At 39.2% G+C, this 18,465-nt stretch overlaps 1 protein-coding gene across 1 annotated transcript in view; it reads left to right on the plus strand.

Moving 5' to 3' along the window:
- The first annotated feature begins 9,368 nt into the window (after positions 1 to 9,368).
- SAMD3 (sterile alpha motif domain containing 3) overlaps positions 9,369 to 18,465 on the plus strand; it is a 35,944-nt gene continuing 26,847 nt past the window's right edge. Inside the window, exons 1-3 of the mRNA XM_065680896.1 lie at positions 9,369 to 9,474; positions 10,197 to 10,386; positions 13,974 to 14,084. Coding sequence (XP_065536968.1) covers positions 9,396 to 9,474; positions 10,197 to 10,386; positions 13,974 to 14,084 — 380 coding nt within the window. The 5' untranslated portion in view covers positions 9,369 to 9,395. The remainder of the gene's footprint in view (positions 9,475 to 10,196; positions 10,387 to 13,973; positions 14,085 to 18,465) is intronic.

An 18,465-nucleotide genomic window follows, 5' to 3' on the forward strand; every position in this document is an offset into this window, starting at 1 on the left:
ACTGTGCTACCCTTTGATTGCCTTAATTACATAAGTAATAACAGCCATCATTGGTTATTTTTAGCCCTTTAAGGTATAGCTGAGTTTCAGATACTTCATAAACTTTAAAGATGCAAAGATACATACAACCATCTAATCTTAACATATTCATATGACTGGCAATTAAGAACATGGACAAACCTTAGTTGATACAGGACAAGGCAATATGAAGGGCAAAGCAATCCTTAGGCTGTTCGAGTTTTCAGCGAAAAAAAAAAAAAAGAGAACACAAATAATTGCCAGGACCAGTTTTGATGCTGCTTGTGCGGCTGTGCTTTCCCCACTATATCCCCTTCTCTGCACCAGGCAGCCAGACAAAAGTGCTGCTAAGCTCTCTCCCCAAAGTCACCCAGGACCCTACAGCATGGACTGGAGAGATAAACACAGTGTCTGTAGGTCCTACTGGATGAAAATGACCCTCCTCCATATTATGCAGAGATAAGTACACCCTTTTTTACAGGCACACAGAACCTGTCCTGTGCTACAGTCTAGACACAGCCTTGCACAGTACTGGACTGGCCTGAGCTACAACAGGACATCTGAGCTCCAGCACTACAGCAACAAAGACCTCATGCTGTGGCCGGAAGACTCAATGTTTTTGTGGATTTTATTAGAAATCCTAAACTCCCAACTGTACTTAGACAAGAAGATATGAAGGAAAAAAACATCTGTCTGCACTTGTAAGGAACACAAGATTTGCAAGTGTATGTGAGAAATTCCAAATACCAGCAGTCTTAAATAATTTAAGTTGCCTAGTAATGATGATTTCCCTGTTAGCCCTTCATCTATTGCTAAACATTACCTCATCTACATCAAAATGGTAATGAAACCCGTCTGCCCATCAGAGTCAAACAAGTTAAACTAACAAAGAGGATTTGACTTTATATTAAAGTGGCCGTGAATACATCCTTTTCTACTGACTCTTTGAAACCAGTAATGAGCTGCCAAGCAGCAGTAAGGTGCAGTCAAATCACTGACTTCCTAAGTGACTGTCCCATCCATTTCTGCCTCAAACATGTAAATGGACCCCCAAGGACCGACATCAAACCTAAAGACTGAATCTGTTCTGCACTGAATTTGGGTCTGATGAACACTCAGTTTCAGAAGACTGAGCCTGAGCTAACACCAGGAGCAACATCACCTTCAGAAAAACAGAGAAACCACTGTACCAGCCACTGCCCAAGGCTCCAGGAGCAGTGGGGCATGGATGAACTCTAGAGAACCCCAGAGACAAGCCAACCCCTAATCTGCAGGAAATCCTCATTCACCCTTTACCAAACATTCCTACCAATATGATTTGTAAGAACTGCTGAAAATATGGAGGTCTCTAAAGATGATAAAGTCTCACCCACTTGTCATCTGACGTTTCAGTCAGACTCATTATGAAAAACAGCTGTAGTGATGTAAGGTCTCACGCCTACTGTATCAGTGCTTACCTACTACATAGCTAACCTGGCATACAGGAATACCCAAACAGCTCAGTTTTAACAGCTTTCCAGTCAAGAAACAATAAGCAGCTGGATGCAACACTTCACATTAGGGCAGCTCTTTCCAAAATGACTGTTTGTCAACAACCTTATTTAAATCAGGCACCAGTTCAACAGATATTTTAAGCCAACACAGTTGCCAAAACAAAGAAGTCTTAATCCATAAACCATGGTAGCTCATTACCACCTTTGTGCCACCAGCTCATTTTCATCAGCTCAAGTATTCATACAACTGTACAATGAACTGGACGAGGGACCAGATGTGACAGAAAACTCACGATCTTCCTAGTTTTCAGTGGTGTTGGTCCTCTGATGTGTTTTATATGCCAGACAGCACTTGTGCTGGCAGGGAGTGTGGTGGCAGTGTGGGCAGGAAAGTGAAGAGATGGAAGAGTGGACAAGGGCAGCTTCTTTCAGTGCACCCACAGTGTTTATATGAGCTGAGCAACAGGACATCCAGAAGGGAGTTGCCAGGCAAAAGGACTGCTTTTTATTTAATCAAACAATGAGAAAAGGGAAGAAGGTAATGTTGTGGGGGTTTTTTAATAACTTGAATTAGTATGAAGTTTTAGAGAAAAAAAAAAAAACGAACATGTTAATCTCCAAAAATTTTCTGATTCTATACTAAGCACAGTTTTCACATCACAGTGTCTCTCATAATTGCCCAGTTTCAAGTATTCAGCTAGGCTGCATGTGGCAGCTGAATTAGTAACATCTTACAATTAGTCCCTGAATAGTAATACACCTAGTAACATATACATATCATATACAGTGAAACACAGTAGTAGCAAAAATCCCAAGCAGTTTACTTACTTACATAAAGTTAATATAGTATTTTTAATTAGATCTTGGGTGTTTGGGGAAATTATTATTCTGCTCTTTCATTCAAAAATTAATTTTAGTAGATCTTTTTGCATTCTCATCACAAATGCTATGATTCTATTGTGTCCATAAACACTATCTTTATATTACTGCATCCATAAAATCTTACTAATATATCTGTGTGTGATTGTATATATACTGGCTGTGTGACAGTAAGCTGTACTATCTTTTGGTATGATCTCAAAGATGCAAATGAGAGAAAAATGGAAATATCAATATGACAATGTTGTTATGTATTTATGGAAAGAATAAAGTATTTCAAAATATAATTTTCCTGCTATTTGTCAAAGAAAGATGAAATACAGAGCATGGCAACATTGACTGTCTGTCACAGAAGCACCCCTGTACCATTTGCTGGGTAGAAAAGTGCCTTCATTCCTGGTTTTATTAAAGCCAGCCGATGTGACTTTGTGGTGTGTGTGTCAGGAAGATCTTGGCATACTTCTTATCCTTGACTGCTGAACTATGTATACCAAAATACGTTTTATTGTACTTGACCAGTGTACATAACTAAATACAAATAACTAGCAATGTGTTTAGCTGTTTGGGATACACATTTGTTTAAAATTATTAGCGTTTTAACAGTGAAATGATGTTTTGACATTAGCACTCTAATGACACGCATGCAGAAGAATTTCACACCTCTTTTGGTGTTGTACTGCTTCAGTCTGACTGCAGTGCAAACAAGACCTACAGTCAGAAAAGGTTTATTTATACGGCATGTAGGTTTAGGAGCTACAGAATGAGTGAAACAAAGCTAAATCAGTGAACCCATACATTTTCCCACTTACATTGTAACTGTCTGAGACTGAATCACAAAGCTGATTTCTTTTAGTTAGTTTGGGAAACAAGTTTAACTTCATTAATTCAGCATACAAGCATAACACAAATATTATATGGGTGTTTCGAATGCACAATATCTACCTATCTTAAGCCTGGAGCAAAGTGTTTTCTTTCCCCTGAGATCCTCACTCCAGGCCTTTCTCCTGGAGAAGAAAATGTCTATTAACTAGGCTTGTGAATTCTTTTACTTACATCATTATTACAGTATCACAACATAATAGGAGTGCATAGATGTTCAAACTTTCCAGTTCCCTATCTCCATCACACAGGTAGAGATTACTGATTTTCTTTCCACTGGTGGCTTGAACTAGCATTCTTGTAACAGATGAAGAAGTCATCTGGATATGACAAGGAGACAGTAACACAAAAGCACTGGGCGGAAATACCAGTTTGGTATTGTAACACAGTAATAAATGGACTGTGTGTATCCTAAACATCAATGAATCAAATAAATGCAATCGCTCTGTCCCCAATCCAAAATAGATCTATTTTGGATTAATACCGTGTTACTTAGGTCATCCTTTAGAACACCTTGTACATAAAAAGAGCTTGTACCAATGGATGCCAAATGAGTTAAGCTACCGGTTTTAGTGTATAAAATAGGCTTATGAGACAACCTGGTTTGTTTTCACCATCTAACTCAACAATACCCGGCTCACCTGGCTGCATATGTCAACTCTATTCCTTAACACAAAAATGGATCTATCATTATGAATTAATACTACAAAACCAAAAACATAATCATGTGTTAGAACTTAATTATTCATCATTGCCTCCATAGTCATGTGATGGATAAACTGGAGGAGGAGTATTCTCAGTGGTTAGTAACCATATAATTTAGGATTCCTCAATCATGCTGAAATAGAAATCCGAAAGTGGTAGATGGCGGCTTGCACTGCTTAGCAGCAGTGCTCCACTCTTTGACTCAGTGATTCCTAAAGGTTATCAGTATTTCTTACCAAGGAGGTCCTGCCCAAGGGTGTCCTGCCCAGCTGCCTGGGGAAGGAAGAAAAGGCTCGTGCAGGAGAGACTTAATGTGCCCCCAGCCTCCCCATGTCTGTCTAACTTCATCATGAGCCAAACAAACCCCAGAGGTGTCTTTGCCAGTGCTAGGCAGACTTGGGTCCTTTGCTTCAAACACATTCACTTGCTTTATTCTTTCAAAGTGCTGATGAGGTGTGAGCATCCTACTAACTATTCATAAGGTGTAGCAAGCTCTAGTTTTCCCAGTAATACATTGAACACCTGAAAAGGGACCTCTGCACAGATTCTCATCAGCTGGACAAAACTGATTGTGTGCAGTCACCTGTCTTTACCCATGAGCATAGTTTGCTCCATTTCAGGGTTTCCTTGTATGTCTTCCCAGTAACTGTCACTCTTCTACCTGGCAGATTCATCCAGCTGATCAAATGGCAGCAGAATTCAAAAGCCTTTGCTAAGGTTCTTGTTTCTTTGCTGTCTTGTAAACAGTTCTTGATCTAGCTTGTAGCTCTTTTTGAGGTTGGGCTATCTCAGACATGTGGCAGAGGGTGGTGATGATATATTTCACAGAGACTAGCAAAGACCCTTCTCGGTGAGAGATCAGATCCTGACTTTGGGCACAATTGAGTCATTGCTTGACAAAATCTTGTGTTGATACAAGACTTGTTTTAAAGATGTGCAATTGTTTGTTGCAGTCCCTGTGAATCTGGAAAGACAGTGCAAGTACAGAGTTCTGAGGGACAAACCCTCAAAAACACTTTCCCTCTTTAAAATTTATTCCAGCTGCACTGGTAGGTTGTTTCACTGTTCAAACATGGCCAAAAAATTCTTACTTTGAGCGCAGGTTGTATTACAGACTAAAACCAATTAAAGCATATGTACAAAATTTAGGTGATAAGTTTTGTAACACCTCTTGGGTAGCAAAGGTGGAAGTGCTCTATAGATCTGGGAAAACCACGTAAATGTCATGTATCCATGTGATTCCACATAGAAGACCAAATTTATGTCATAGCTCAGTTATGCAGACTCACTTAGGGATATGTATCTTTTTCTAGATGTCACCCAGGCTAAAAAGGTTTCTGTATTCATCCTTTAAGAGCAACAGAGTGGCTTTGTCAAACATTAGCACCTTTGAGGTGCCAACTGAAGTACTTACAAATTGCCACCAACCCTTTTTTATCAGAATAGATTGGGTAAACTGTTATTTTCAGTTAAACTTAACCATTTTTTGTAAGGTCATGAAGACTGACTGCTAGTTCAGCTCTCAGAACTGATTTATGATTCTAAATCAAAAATGGAGAAAACAAACAATAGAAACTTGCACCCATCCTTCTCTGTAATTAATGGATTAGCTTCACCACTATGAGTATCCCACATGTTATTCACCAGGAAACCTTGAATGGGCTTCAAATGGGAATGAGAGTAATCTTGCAAGAAGCAGGGCCAGTATAATCCAAGAAAAATGATTTAAGGGAAAGGAGATGAGGACATTTCCCAATTGGTTTTGGAGTTGGAATAGTTGCAACTTACAGTTTGGGTTTCTGGCCTAACTTTACAAGTCAGTGCTCCATTAAGACAGAAATCTTTGTTGTTATAATGCACTGTAAAAATGATCAGTCTGCACCTTGATGAATCTAGGGATATGGTTCCGCCACCTATTTTCACTCAGTTGGCTGGGGAGTTGTTTAAAGGCACTGATCCATTCAAAACCCACCATACCAAAATAGTTATGTTTTCAGCTTAGCCTGCACTGCTGACTGCATGATTGCACAGATGGCTGCAAAGAAGAGAGCTGGATTGTGACTGTTGTGATTTAGGCTGCTGTGGAATCACACTACAGGGCTTAACTATCAAATATCTCAGCACCTGTCAGCGACAGGAGCTGGAGTCCTTTGCTAAACCAACTTTGGGACCCAGCCCTTTACAATATGCACCACACAGCTGTGATGTATAGATATGCACATATCACATTCCTCAGTCTTGTATTAAAATGTACTAAAATTAACCTTAATTCCAGCCTCAGTGACATCAACATGGAGGCTTGTTAAAGGCTGTGGTATTTGTAACTTGTGATGGCATAGAGTCTCTCACAAATCAACACGTATACTAGATATAATAACTCACTTTTCTTGTCTAAAATGTTTTGATGTCTAGGCTTATTCATTTAGAAGTGTCACTTCAAGTTGATGGTAGCTCATTGTATCTTCTCATAAAACAGCTGCACAGTAAATTAGCGCATGCACAGTATGCCTTTGCCAGCGCAGGTGTGCTGGTCAGGAACCTCATCTCTTGTTATTGTGTAGAAATCTGTAGCATAGATGGTCTTTAGCTTGATCTGATTAAAACCACCAAGATTTTCACAGAATCATAGGATCAACTAGGGTGGAAAATCAACTACTGGATTTTACAGTAAAAACAAACGTTATCCTGGCTCATCCTAGGGAAAATTAATCTTTATTAATTTCACTACTTAATTTCATCAACCACAGCTGGTTAAATCCTAATGATAAGCATTTACCTTAGGTGCTTGAAGAAATGGTTCCCAGCGTTTATTATGGACTGTAATAATGGGCTGCATTTATTAACAGACAGGGGTCATTAATATGTAGAACTATTCTGAATTTTACTTGAAGTTACGCTGTAAATACTGTCTGTCTTTAAAAGGCTGCCATTGATTTTTAACATATTCAGACTTTTGAGAGTTAATAGAAGAACATAAATAATCATATGTTTTAACACACCGAGCTCAGGGAACACTTCACTGGTTAGTCTTTTGATGCTACTGTCATAAATAGAATCATTAATGAAGACAAATCTCAGCATCCATGCTCAGTGTTTCTCGTTGCCTCCATAATGTTGCTAGTAGTCTGGTGTGCTCTTTTATCATCTCCTTTATCCATAGTATATGCAAGTAATTGAAATAACTTTTGAAAAGCATTTCAAAATATTTATGGGTAGTGACCCTTAACACATATTGTAAGCTAAAATGCTGAGCTGTAAATTGGGACCACTGTTGAGAGCAAGATGTTAGGTTGTAAACTGAGACAGATTTTTGAGAGTAGTATGGGCTGGCGTGACCTTGGAGTATGTATAAAACAAGAGTATCCTGTGAAGGTAAGAAAGGAATGACCAAGGCAGACTGTGTTCTTCAAGATGAGGAACAAATCAGAGCAAGCTAACCTAAATCACAGACACAATTGTTAAGTACTACACAAGTCTTTTCACATGCGCAAGCACAGAGATCAGTCAGCAGAAGAGCATTGACGACCATCAGAGAACCCTGGAGACCACCACTCGGCAAGAAAAACGCATGAATAATTAAAATGCAAATATTACAATTAGTTCCAGGAAATCTAATGAATATGTAAGACATTTCCCAGAAAGGTTGTAAATATGCATACGTTTGTTGGATATGGATGCTGCTTGTAGACTCCAGGGATGCTCACCTTTGTGAAATGATTCGCACGTGTGCCCAGTGCTACAATAAAGAATGCCTGCTGTCTAAAACTCCAAATCGAGTCTTAGAGAGTTTCTTCTTGTAGGATGAAGCAGGACCTTTTCCACCATTTCAATGTATCTTGCTACTTTCACACTGCTTGGTTGATGAGGGAAGTATCTTTCGGCTCTGCATTTGGTTTTATCTTTAAAGTTTTGGGAGCCTTTTCCTTTTTTTTTTTTTTTCCCCACTCACTCTTTGCAAGGAAGTAAGAAGTGTGACAGGAAGGTGTGACTTTTAATTTACACCAGACTTCTCAACAAATAATGACTTTTCACACCCTGTTATTGCTGTTTAGCCTGGGGGAGGACTTGTATGGCTACTGTTGTCACATCAAATTAAATCCACTCATGGAATTCAGAAATACATTCCTCTTAAGCTTAACCCTTCTAAAGTTGGTGAAGTCTAGTGGCACAAGAGCATAAGCTGAAGTGAATCTGTTTTGGGGGTCTCTGTTGGTGAAGGTTGAAAATGAGGATGTTTTTATTCAAGGATGGCACACGGGGCTTTTTCGGTGATTGGTTTTGGGTTTTCATAGTGCAGTGGGCCACGTCTTGGTGAGGTTTGTGTGGATGAAGCCTCATGTTAAAGGCTATGAGCTCCCTGCAGGCCCAGAGGTTGGGCACGGGTACATTTCAGGAAAAGAAAGGGTTGGCCAATGATGCCAGATACTCGTGTTTTCATCTGAAAAAATCCCCACAACACCAACAAACCACAAAACCAAACCCAAAAAACAAACAAGCCCTTGCCTGAAGAAGTTCCTCTCATATTGTTTGTTGTGAATTGCAAGTATAGTCATAGAGCACTGAATGCTCCTTTATGTACTAGAGCTAGATCACCCTCAGCGAGAGTTTTCTACTGTCAAGGAGCTGGCAGAGTAGGACAAGCTTTGGCTTTGTAAATAATTTCCTGAGGCTGCAGCTCGCTTTGGTAGGGGATGAACCCCCCTCAGCTCTATTGAAGCCAGCCCTTTGGAGAGGGTCACACGAGACGTGCTAAATAGACTTACAGGGTATAGGGATCGTGGTCTAGGTCCCGTCTCTGCTCCCTCTTCCTTCGCTGGGCGTCCGGAGCATTTTCTCAAGAAGCGCTGGAGCCTCAACGACAGGACTAACAGGAGGAGCTACCGCCTCCCCTACATTTTCAGGGAGCTTTATTGCTCCTAATTGCTGGTGATTGAGGGTTAAGTATTTGCCTGAGTACCTGCTTGGTGGTGTTGAAAGGGTTAAGGTGCTTGATTGACTCTAAACATATGTGTGATAGAATCTTATCTGATGGTGGGGTGGTTTGGGTTTTTTCTCCTTTCTGTAAAATGTCAGCCGTTTCCTGAGGAGCGCGGTGGTGGTGAATTTCACACCTTTACTCTCCTCTGTGTGGAAACCTGGGTGTTAATGGTACTGGAGCAGGGCGTATTTTATAAGAAATCAGACTGTCTTTTAAAACAGAGGGAAAGCAGGGAAGGGAGAGGAGGTGAAGAAAAGGATTCAGGGAGACCGCCACTTGTAGCAGGCATTAGTTGGATTATTTTGTGCTGGTTTTATTCAGAGCATGTAAGTGTAACATTATTTGCTAAGTACATTTTTTGCCCTATGAAATGTTGGAGCTTGGCATAAAAATAATCCTCTCTTTTCATTTCATAGTGAAATTTTGCATTGCAAGACCTGAAGATGGAAAATTGGTCGGTTGATCAAGTCTGCAACTGGTTGAGACAGAGAAATTTAGGTGAACTAGTTCCTAAGTTTCGTGGTAAGCATTTTTGTTGTTTGTGTGGGGTTTGTTTAGTATTTCTTTCTGTGCCTTTAAATTGGTACTGCCTACCCTTTTATTTTTTTTGGGGGGGGGGGGGGATGTGTATATATGTATTAGCTTCAGACTTACAGAAGTTAGCTATGACAAACATAGACATATCCAAGTAAGTGTTCAGACTGATTATGGAGTCTCTGAGAAATTCTGGGGGATGAGATTAAGCCTGAATGTAAATAGATACACCTCAAAGCAAGCTGCCAGTTTAAAAAGGCCTATTTTATATTGTATAAATCTTTCAAAATAATGCAACTGTACTGTGTAAATGTTTTATGTCTGAGTATATAAACACTCTACAAAAGAGTGCATGACAATCTGTTATGTCAGTGGGCTATTTGTTAGGTGTTTTCTTAAAAAAACCTTGCTTTTCTCCCTTAATCAAGTAACAGTCTGCTGTGGCCTGAGCAAGGCCTGATTTAAAGCATTAAAATAGCCAGCGCACTGCTTTTTTGCTTTTTGTCAGGGGAAAGTGTCTGGCCAGTGACTGGGACTCCTGCCACTGTTAGGAAAAGGACAGTATCTAAACCAGCTTTTTAACAATTGAAGACCATCAGGAGTAGAAATCATCCTTGCCTCTGACCTGTCATGATGTTTTTAGGCATACAGAAGTTACTGTAACTGTAAAGTTATTTTTCAGAAATTCTTTACTTCCTTTTGATCTGCAGAAGAAGAAGTAAGTGGAGCAGCTCTTCTGGCTCTTAATGATCGTATGGTGCAGCAGCTGGTGAAGAAGATTGGGCACCAGGCAGTGCTGATGGACCTGATCAGTAAATATCAGCAACAAAAAAGTGGTCTAAAATCCCTTACCTATGATTCTGAAACAGCTTCTCAAAAATTTCCAGAAGTAATTAGTGGGTGAGTTTGTATATGGCACAGAAAATACCAGTTTGGGTATAGTTATATTCTTTTCATAACACTTTAAAACTCACATTTACTAGCTTTTCAGCTCTAATTTGTAGCTGATTTTTGTACCTTGAATATCTCTAACAACATGTGAAATGCAAAAAAGGTTGTTACCTTGTGGTTTTAAACAGGGCAGCAGCAGCATTTCTGAACAACACCATTAATTAAAGCTGCTCTTCATTTCCAGTTCTAGGACCAAGTTTTCATTTGGCTGAAGCATCATCAAGCTTCAACTATAGCTAAAACTGTCTGTATTTGTGATATTAAGGTTGTGGAGCACTTCCAAAAGTTTGCGGGTCTGGGAGTAAAATCGTGATTTAGCCAGAGATGGTATTTGTGTCACAGGTATTTAAATACAGTCTCTCCAGAAAAGCTCCGAATTTGATCTAGGTGTAAGCATTTAATGATCCCACTGTGTGGAACTAGACAGATTCCACAGAAATTGTCTTACCTGGGCATGTTCTGGCTTTTTTCTTTTTTTTTCCTTGTCTGTGGTTTCTTTGGTGGGGGCAGAGGTTGATGGTTTTGTGGTTGGGTTTTGAGGGGTTTTTTGGCTCTGTGTTTTGGTGTGGGTTGTTTGGGGGTTTTGGGGTGGGTGGGTTGACTGGTTTCTCCCCTACCCCACCCCTTCATTCTGATCTACTGTAAAGCTTGCAGGATTATTTTTTTTCATGATGTATTGGCTGAAGAGAGACATCCTGAGCTCTGAGTGCTCTCTTCTAAGCCAAAGAATTCTGACAGCAAGAGAACAGCTTGTCATGGATGCAAAACGCACTTTTTTGATGGGAAGGACTCTAGCACTAAGCCTGTATTAGTACACAGTTGTAGCCCAGTAGGAATAGATCTGTAGTGCGTTCTTTGTTGCATTTGCCTTGATCCTAAAGGAGTCTAGTTTGTACATTCTGAGATGACTCCATGGTGCAAACCAAAGCATGGTAAATGGTGATGAGTGGGTTGTTTCTGAGCAAATTGCACTCATGTGCATAACTAAACCTGCTCACATGATGCATCCTCTTGTCCTTGTATTTATGAAACCCCTTGGGTAAATTGTCCTGCATCATTGGAGGGAAAGAGGGTGCAGGAAGAATATGATGTTACCACATGTTTGATTTATCAGACTCGAAGTATGCAATCACAGCCAGTCTTGTTTCCCTGCTCCAGCATCCTGCCTCACTTGATTTATAGGAAGCTTCCTCTTTGGAGGTAGAGCAAGTGTCTGTTGTGAAGACTGCTGTATGTGGGCCCTGCACTTCATGCAAAGGGTGACAGATACATAGTGATTTCAGCAGGGAGATTCAGAAGAAAACCTGTGCTTCTGCTCAAGGCAGTGTGAATGCTGCTCTGAATATTTAGATTTTATCCTTGACTGTCAGAAAAATTTGGCTAGACTGCATCTCAGATGTGACTGTTCCCTGCGTACTTCTCAGTTCCTGCAAATCAGGCCTTACTGTCTCACAAAGGGCATAGAGCTGCGATAGTGTGAGGACACACCTTTTCTGTGAAGTTCTGCAGACTCAAAAAAATAAAATGCTGAAATTCTCAACTATTAGTAAATATAATAGAATATACCTTAAAATCTGTCCTATCTAGATGTCTTGCCTGGAAAATAAGTTGCTGGTATTCCTCTGCTTATCAGGAAGTAAATAAGCTGCTGTTTCTGAAATATTTTCTGTGTCAGAGTCAAGAGCCGCAGAATAAAACTCAAGCAAGTTTAAGAAATGCATTGAGTCATGTATTTTTGGATGAGTGAAAATCATTGTATTCTATGCAGCTTGCAGTATAGAGTGATGGAAAAGCTCCTGTGGTAAAACCAGTACTTTTTTATAGGCTGTATCCTCATATGCAGATGGCTCTAACTCTCATTTCTTAACTCTGGAGCGCTTGTGTTTGTGATATAGTAGAAATTATGTTGTCTGGTGCATCTTGAACAAACTGCTGTAAGAATAAATTCCTTCTGACCTAATTCAAGGACTCATGACTAGAAGAAAGTGTAAGAGGCACTGTTTTAAAGTAGTTGTTTGTTTGTTTTTCTTGGAATGCTGCTTTGACACAGAGGAACAATATATGCGACAAACCCAGAAATTAACAGATCCACAATATATGAGAAGTGAACTCCCTTTTCCTTTGTTGCCCAGTTATGTTAGGCTGAATTGCAGTCTTGGTCCCTGTCATATTTCTTACATGTATGCTATCCGCAGTGCTTGTTGATGCATTCTTGGCTAGCCACCTCTTTATCCTGCTGTCCTTAGCATGTCTTCTAACTCCATGCGAATTGTGCTCAGCTCACCTTTCTGGTAGAAACAGAAGTCAAGTCATTAACTGGCACGGAGTTTTGAGTATGGTAGGTGAACACCTTCTGTGTGGAAGGAGGAGACTTCTGAAAGGACGCCAAATGTGACTTGCATCTCCAGCAGTTTGGATTAAGACATAGAAAAAACATCTATCTTGTGTCTGTCTCTAGTAAGTGGAAGTGTTCTGGGTCATGCAATAGAAACTGTGTTTATGTGCATATGAGGAACTTGCCCATAGATGTTAACAGGTAAATAGCAAGATCTTTTCCAATTCAAGATTAATTGGTTCTAAAACCAGCATAGAGAACATACTGGATTTTCTTGGGGTTTTTTTGGGTTTTTTTTGGGTTTTTTTGTTTTAACTAGAAAGCTCAAAAATATTGATTTGTGAAAAGCCTGTGGCTTCCAACAGTAGCCTTTCGTGTGTGAGTGCAGCTGAGGCTGGAGCAGTTTATAAAGCAACTTTGAAGTTGGGAGGTTCTGAGGAGATGATGTTCAGAAAGCTATATCATCCCTCCCTCCCCAGATGGCTGATGACAGCTATGAATTCTTGGCAGCATAACAATAGCCCCTATTTTAGCTCTCCCTTTCCCCCAGTGCAGGGTAAAAATGCTGATGTTTGCTTCTACCAACAAAGGGAGAAGAAATAAATGGAAAAATGAGGCTGACTTGAAGGCTCAATATGGACTTCCTTAACCTCCGGAAGAAACAACACTTCAAAGTTCTAGTTGAATAGAAACTGCCTTATAATACCATGTAAATCACTCTTTCACCCCACTCCTTGCATATTGTAATGTTTAGTTATTCCCAGAGATGCCAGGTTATGAAGATGGCAGTTATCCTGCACCTCTGAGAAGGTTTATTTTCTTGGGTTTTGTATCAGTGTAGTGATTAGAATATCACTACAGAATATTATAATAATATTCTGTATTATAATAATATTCTGTAACAATTTTCCTTTTAACTTCACAGAGTCTGATAACTGAACTGAAAGGCTGACTAAGAGATATCAGCAACACATAAAATCATAACTGTTCAATAAGTATGTTAATTTCTCTCCTTTTCTATTGTATGTTAATTTCTCTCCTTTTCTATTTCTGCCACTAGTATTTTAGAAACATAAAATAACTTTTTCCATAAGTTGCTCAAAATGTGGCAATGAAAATATTTATTTATTAAATGAATTAATACTAATTAATACTAAATAAATATTTATTTATTAATCAAATAATTTATTTATTCTTCCAGGGGTACTGACATACGAATGTTAAATTCTTCTGGTCCTGTAGAGCAGAAAAAATATCTGTGCTTAACTGAAAAGGAAGAAGGACTAGTTGATCACAGAGTGCTAAAGCAAAAGTGAGTAATTCATAGTGCATTTACTAAATCTTTGTTACCTTTCAAAACCCACATAAACACTTCCTTTTGCTTTGTTAAGACTAAAGAGATAATTTCTGAAAAATTATCCTAATTATTGGAGGACAGGTTCAGGTATATCCAGGTATATTTAGAGAACAGCAGGAGCAGGAATTTATTAAGATTTTACTGAATTAAATAGTCTAAGAGTGTTTTTTCTGCCACCCCCTCCTCAGCCCTTGCTCACTGTCTCATATGTTATCTTACGCAGAGAGCAATTTATAAGTTTGTTTTTGTCTAGTTTTTAAAAAGCCTTTATTACAGATGTGTTTTCAACAGCAATCTGGTAAATTAATCACTACAGAGTGGAATATGGCTATAAAAATATTCACATTTGAGTCATCTCAAATATAGGACTCGGGAAGGTAAGCATGGCCATTGCATTTGTACGCTCATTTTCCTTGGGTATCAAAATGAGGCTCCCTAAAAACTGGAGGTGAGATGACATGCTGGGGGCGGTTTCTTTTTCTTTCCCCTTTTTTTTTTTCCTACATACTCTTTTCTCCTTTGAGATGGGCACTTAGTATTGGAAGAGTCCTGTTCCTCTTTCAAGGCAATCGTTTTCTTGTTTGCGAAGCTTAGTTATCCCCCTGTGTTCCCACCTGCTATAACTTCTACCCCTGCTATCATTCTCCCCCCTAGATTTGACTGATATGTTCACTATTCTGAGATAAGGGAAGGTCTTCTTGCAAAAAGAAGTCTATTTTTATCACTTTAAAAAAGTAACAAAGAGTTGGGGATAAGGCTGTTTGGGAACAGAGTAGAGAGCTTAGTGAATCATAGTTAATGGTTTTAAAATAAAGTCCTGCTATGAGCTTCAAAAGAACAAAACAAAAACCTCAAAACCCAAAGATCCTGTCTACATTGTTATAAAAGAATCAAACCCAATCACTTAAACCCCTGGAATAAACCATTAATATGATCTTGTCATGATGGATTTTAGCCTGTGCTTCTAAAGGATACTTATTTTTAATTAATGGTGAGTAATTGGCCTTGTGCTGTATAAAGAGTTTTAAATGAGTTATATGAATCAGTGAAACCCAGAATAGACCGGCTTTAGGAAATGTTCTCAGCAAATGTCAGTACAGAACTTTCAAAGGCCTATAATGCAGAAGAGCAGTGCCATTTCACTTTGGGGTATGGAAGCAGAGGAGGAGGGAAGCCTGCTGCTGTAAATGAAGTGCCTCTTCACAGTGAAGTAGTAGATGCCCCGAAAGTCAGTGGAGCTGTGATGATTTGTAGTCTTGGAGACCTGAGTAAATTTTATGAGGGCTTATCTTTAAAGGTCAGATGGGAAGCTGGCAAATGTTTTTCTCAGAAGCAGCTGTTTAACTGGCTAAGACTGAGAATGGAATTGAAGAGCCCTTGCATCATTAACTGCTAAACTAGGTTCATCCCAAGCTAAGTACTATTTTGGGATGTGAATGCTGCTGTTTTAGCTATGTCTGTGACTTGACCCACACTGATAAACACAATATTATAGAGTTTAGGTTTGATTTTCACACACACGCCCCCTCCTTCCTGCCTGCCTTTCCCTAAAGCACCCACTCACTGCATTTTCAACAACTAATGGAAAATTTAATGTTTTATATGCTTGAGGGGCTTATGCCAGGTATAAGCAGGTTGTGAAGGGCTGAAGAAGATGTTCTAGAAATTTGGTCATGGGAGCAAAAGAAGTTGCTTTGACTAGAATATAATGATAGATTCTTAGTCTGGAGTATAAAAGTAACCTTGCTGTCTGCTCTGCTAATATACTTTGAAAGCTAGGTTGGTTGATTTGTTTTTTCACTAAGGTTCCAGTTTATGGATTTATGTGTGGTGGTGAAAAGTGATTTTTCACATCACGTTAAGGGTGGCTATTTATTGTATTTTGGTATAATGCTAATTGATATTTTTGTTAAATCAGGTAATGGATTTCTTCCATTACTTTAAATTTGTAAAGTTTAAATGTGTGTGCATTTGTTTCTTTCCCCTAGTCTCTCATCTTAACTTATGGGGAAAGGGAAAATGTAGTAATATAGGGAGGTGGCTGTACAAAGAGAACACTCTGGACTGTCTTATTTCAAGTAAGAAGGAGGGTAAGTACTTGGCCTGACTGTTGAGAAACAGGTTTGGAAGAGCAGCTAAGAACAATGATGGCTCCCACTCTTCCTTAGTGGGTGTTTGTACCCCCCTGGCTATATGGCAGCAGAGTAGCTCATATAAGCTCTTCTAGAGTGAGTTCTGTCAGGGGTTAGTTTCATTCAGTAGGGATGGTTTAAATGTACAGTTCAAATGACCGATATCCGGCCAGTGTTACATTTGTAGCCTCTGTTTTCTCATTCATTTCGTCTATTCTATAAAAGAGCTTAAAAGTTGGGTTGGGTTTTTTCCCCCAAAAACACCCATGCAACTACAGCTTCAATAAGTGTCAGTAACTGTTTTGCTTGAAATGAATTAATGGGTGCTTTTCTAGATTATTAACACTGTGAACTGGCTAAAAGTGTCTCTGTGTTTCCTGTGGAGGTAGTCCTAACAGCTGTGTTAAATACACTCTTTATTACTAAATATTACAAAAATCAAGGAAGATTGATTAAACACAAAAATAGAGTGTCACTCGATGCAGCAATTGTATAATTTCATTTATTTTGCATTGAAATTGTGCATGTGTGTAAGCAGATGAGACTTGCAGGTTACTTCTGTGAGATAACTGCTAGCAATTACAGAAGTAAAAATAGTCTGTCTTTTTGTCAGTCTCCCAGGAAGATTAATCTTACAGCAGTGCTTTTCTGTGAAGATAATAAAATAGCTACAGAGGATGATTCGATAAATACACTTCCCCTATACCTGTTTTTCTGTATCAGAGTATCAGCAGTTTGATGTCTCCTGGCAGCCTGGTGTTTATCTTGTTGCCAAGGCAGAGGCTGTCATTACTTGTAAATACCTGATAGTCCTGTGAAAAGCTAACCTTTTATTGGTTGGTTTATACATTCTGTCTGCCTTTCCTCAAGATGTTTATCAAATGACGTCCCTAATGTATCCTCTTTTCACTGTTTCCAACATAACAGTCTGACTGTTTTCCTTCAAGAGTGATACAGCTTTATTTGTACATATATTCTGTCTGTAAAAACGTGTTCTGTAACTCTTGAGTGTTGCGTAACAGATTTACTGTTTGAATGCCTTGCAGTAATTTGCTCAGAGCAGGCTAATGTGCACAAGCAGGATAACAGGTGTTCTAGCCAGCCCTGACAGCCTTGAGCTTTTCTGTTTGCTGCGAGTTTGGAAGATATAGTCAGTGCCCAGCTAAACCTGGGCCTACTAAGTGTTCATATACCAATAAAGCCATTAGCAGCATTGACAGTATATTGGTGCTGGTATCTGCCTAAATTTGAGCTGATAGCAAGGATGATGAATTGGAAGATGTATTTGAAAATAGACTTATCTCCAAGATGGCCATGCATGTATGCTTAGAAACTGTTGTTCATCCATTTCCTCCATGCAGCTGGCTTGCCTGCTGCAATGAAAAACCCACTGATAGGGACCGGTGGTGAGCACAGCATGGAGCCACAGTACTGATGCTGTACGCCTCCTCAGCTAGGGCAGTCTTGCATCTAGTTTGGTCTGACTAAAGGCCACTGCAGAGACTACTGGGTAGGTGCATCTGAAGCATGGCTTCATTCTGCACATCATTCTGCTAGTGATCTTCACAGAGCTCCTTCCTTTGCTTCCCCACTACCCATACATCAGTACTGTTGGTCTGTGTTTAATGTATTTTATCGGAAACATGCTTGTGCTTTAAAAAGAAGAAAGAAAAAAAATAAATAAAAAAGAGCAGCTAGCTTGAGAAATTGTCACTTGGTCCACTGTTTCTGATGATTTTGTCTCCCTTACAGAAAAGAACAATTATTACTTTTATATGTATATATGCACACACATATGCAGCAAAAGTCCTACAAAAAAAATCTCAGCTTCACTGTGTCTTTGTACGTATATATAACTGAAGAGTTTCCTAGCTTCTATGAAGAAACGTTACTGCTGATGTAACAGAATTATTTCTAGTAGATGTGATGATTTTTATTCAATTAGTTCACATGGACATGAAAAGAAGCCAGAAAACCCCCCTATGTTTAGTCTTTGACAATGTTTGGTTTTTTGTGGGGTGTTTCGCTTTGGGTTTTTTTTCCACACCAGTCTTACAAATGACTTTCAGGAAATACCAATTGCATTGTGTTGCTTAGGTTTAGCAAAATCATTAAAATAAACAAACAACAACAAAAAAGTTATTTGAATGCAGTATAATGCATCTTACATGGGTGAATGCAAATAAACCCTGTTTCTTTAAAAT

This window comes from Lathamus discolor, chromosome 5 (assembly GCF_037157495.1).
Source record: "Lathamus discolor isolate bLatDis1 chromosome 5, bLatDis1.hap1, whole genome shotgun sequence".
Taxonomy (NCBI): Eukaryota; Metazoa; Chordata; class Aves; order Psittaciformes; family Psittacidae; genus Lathamus; species Lathamus discolor.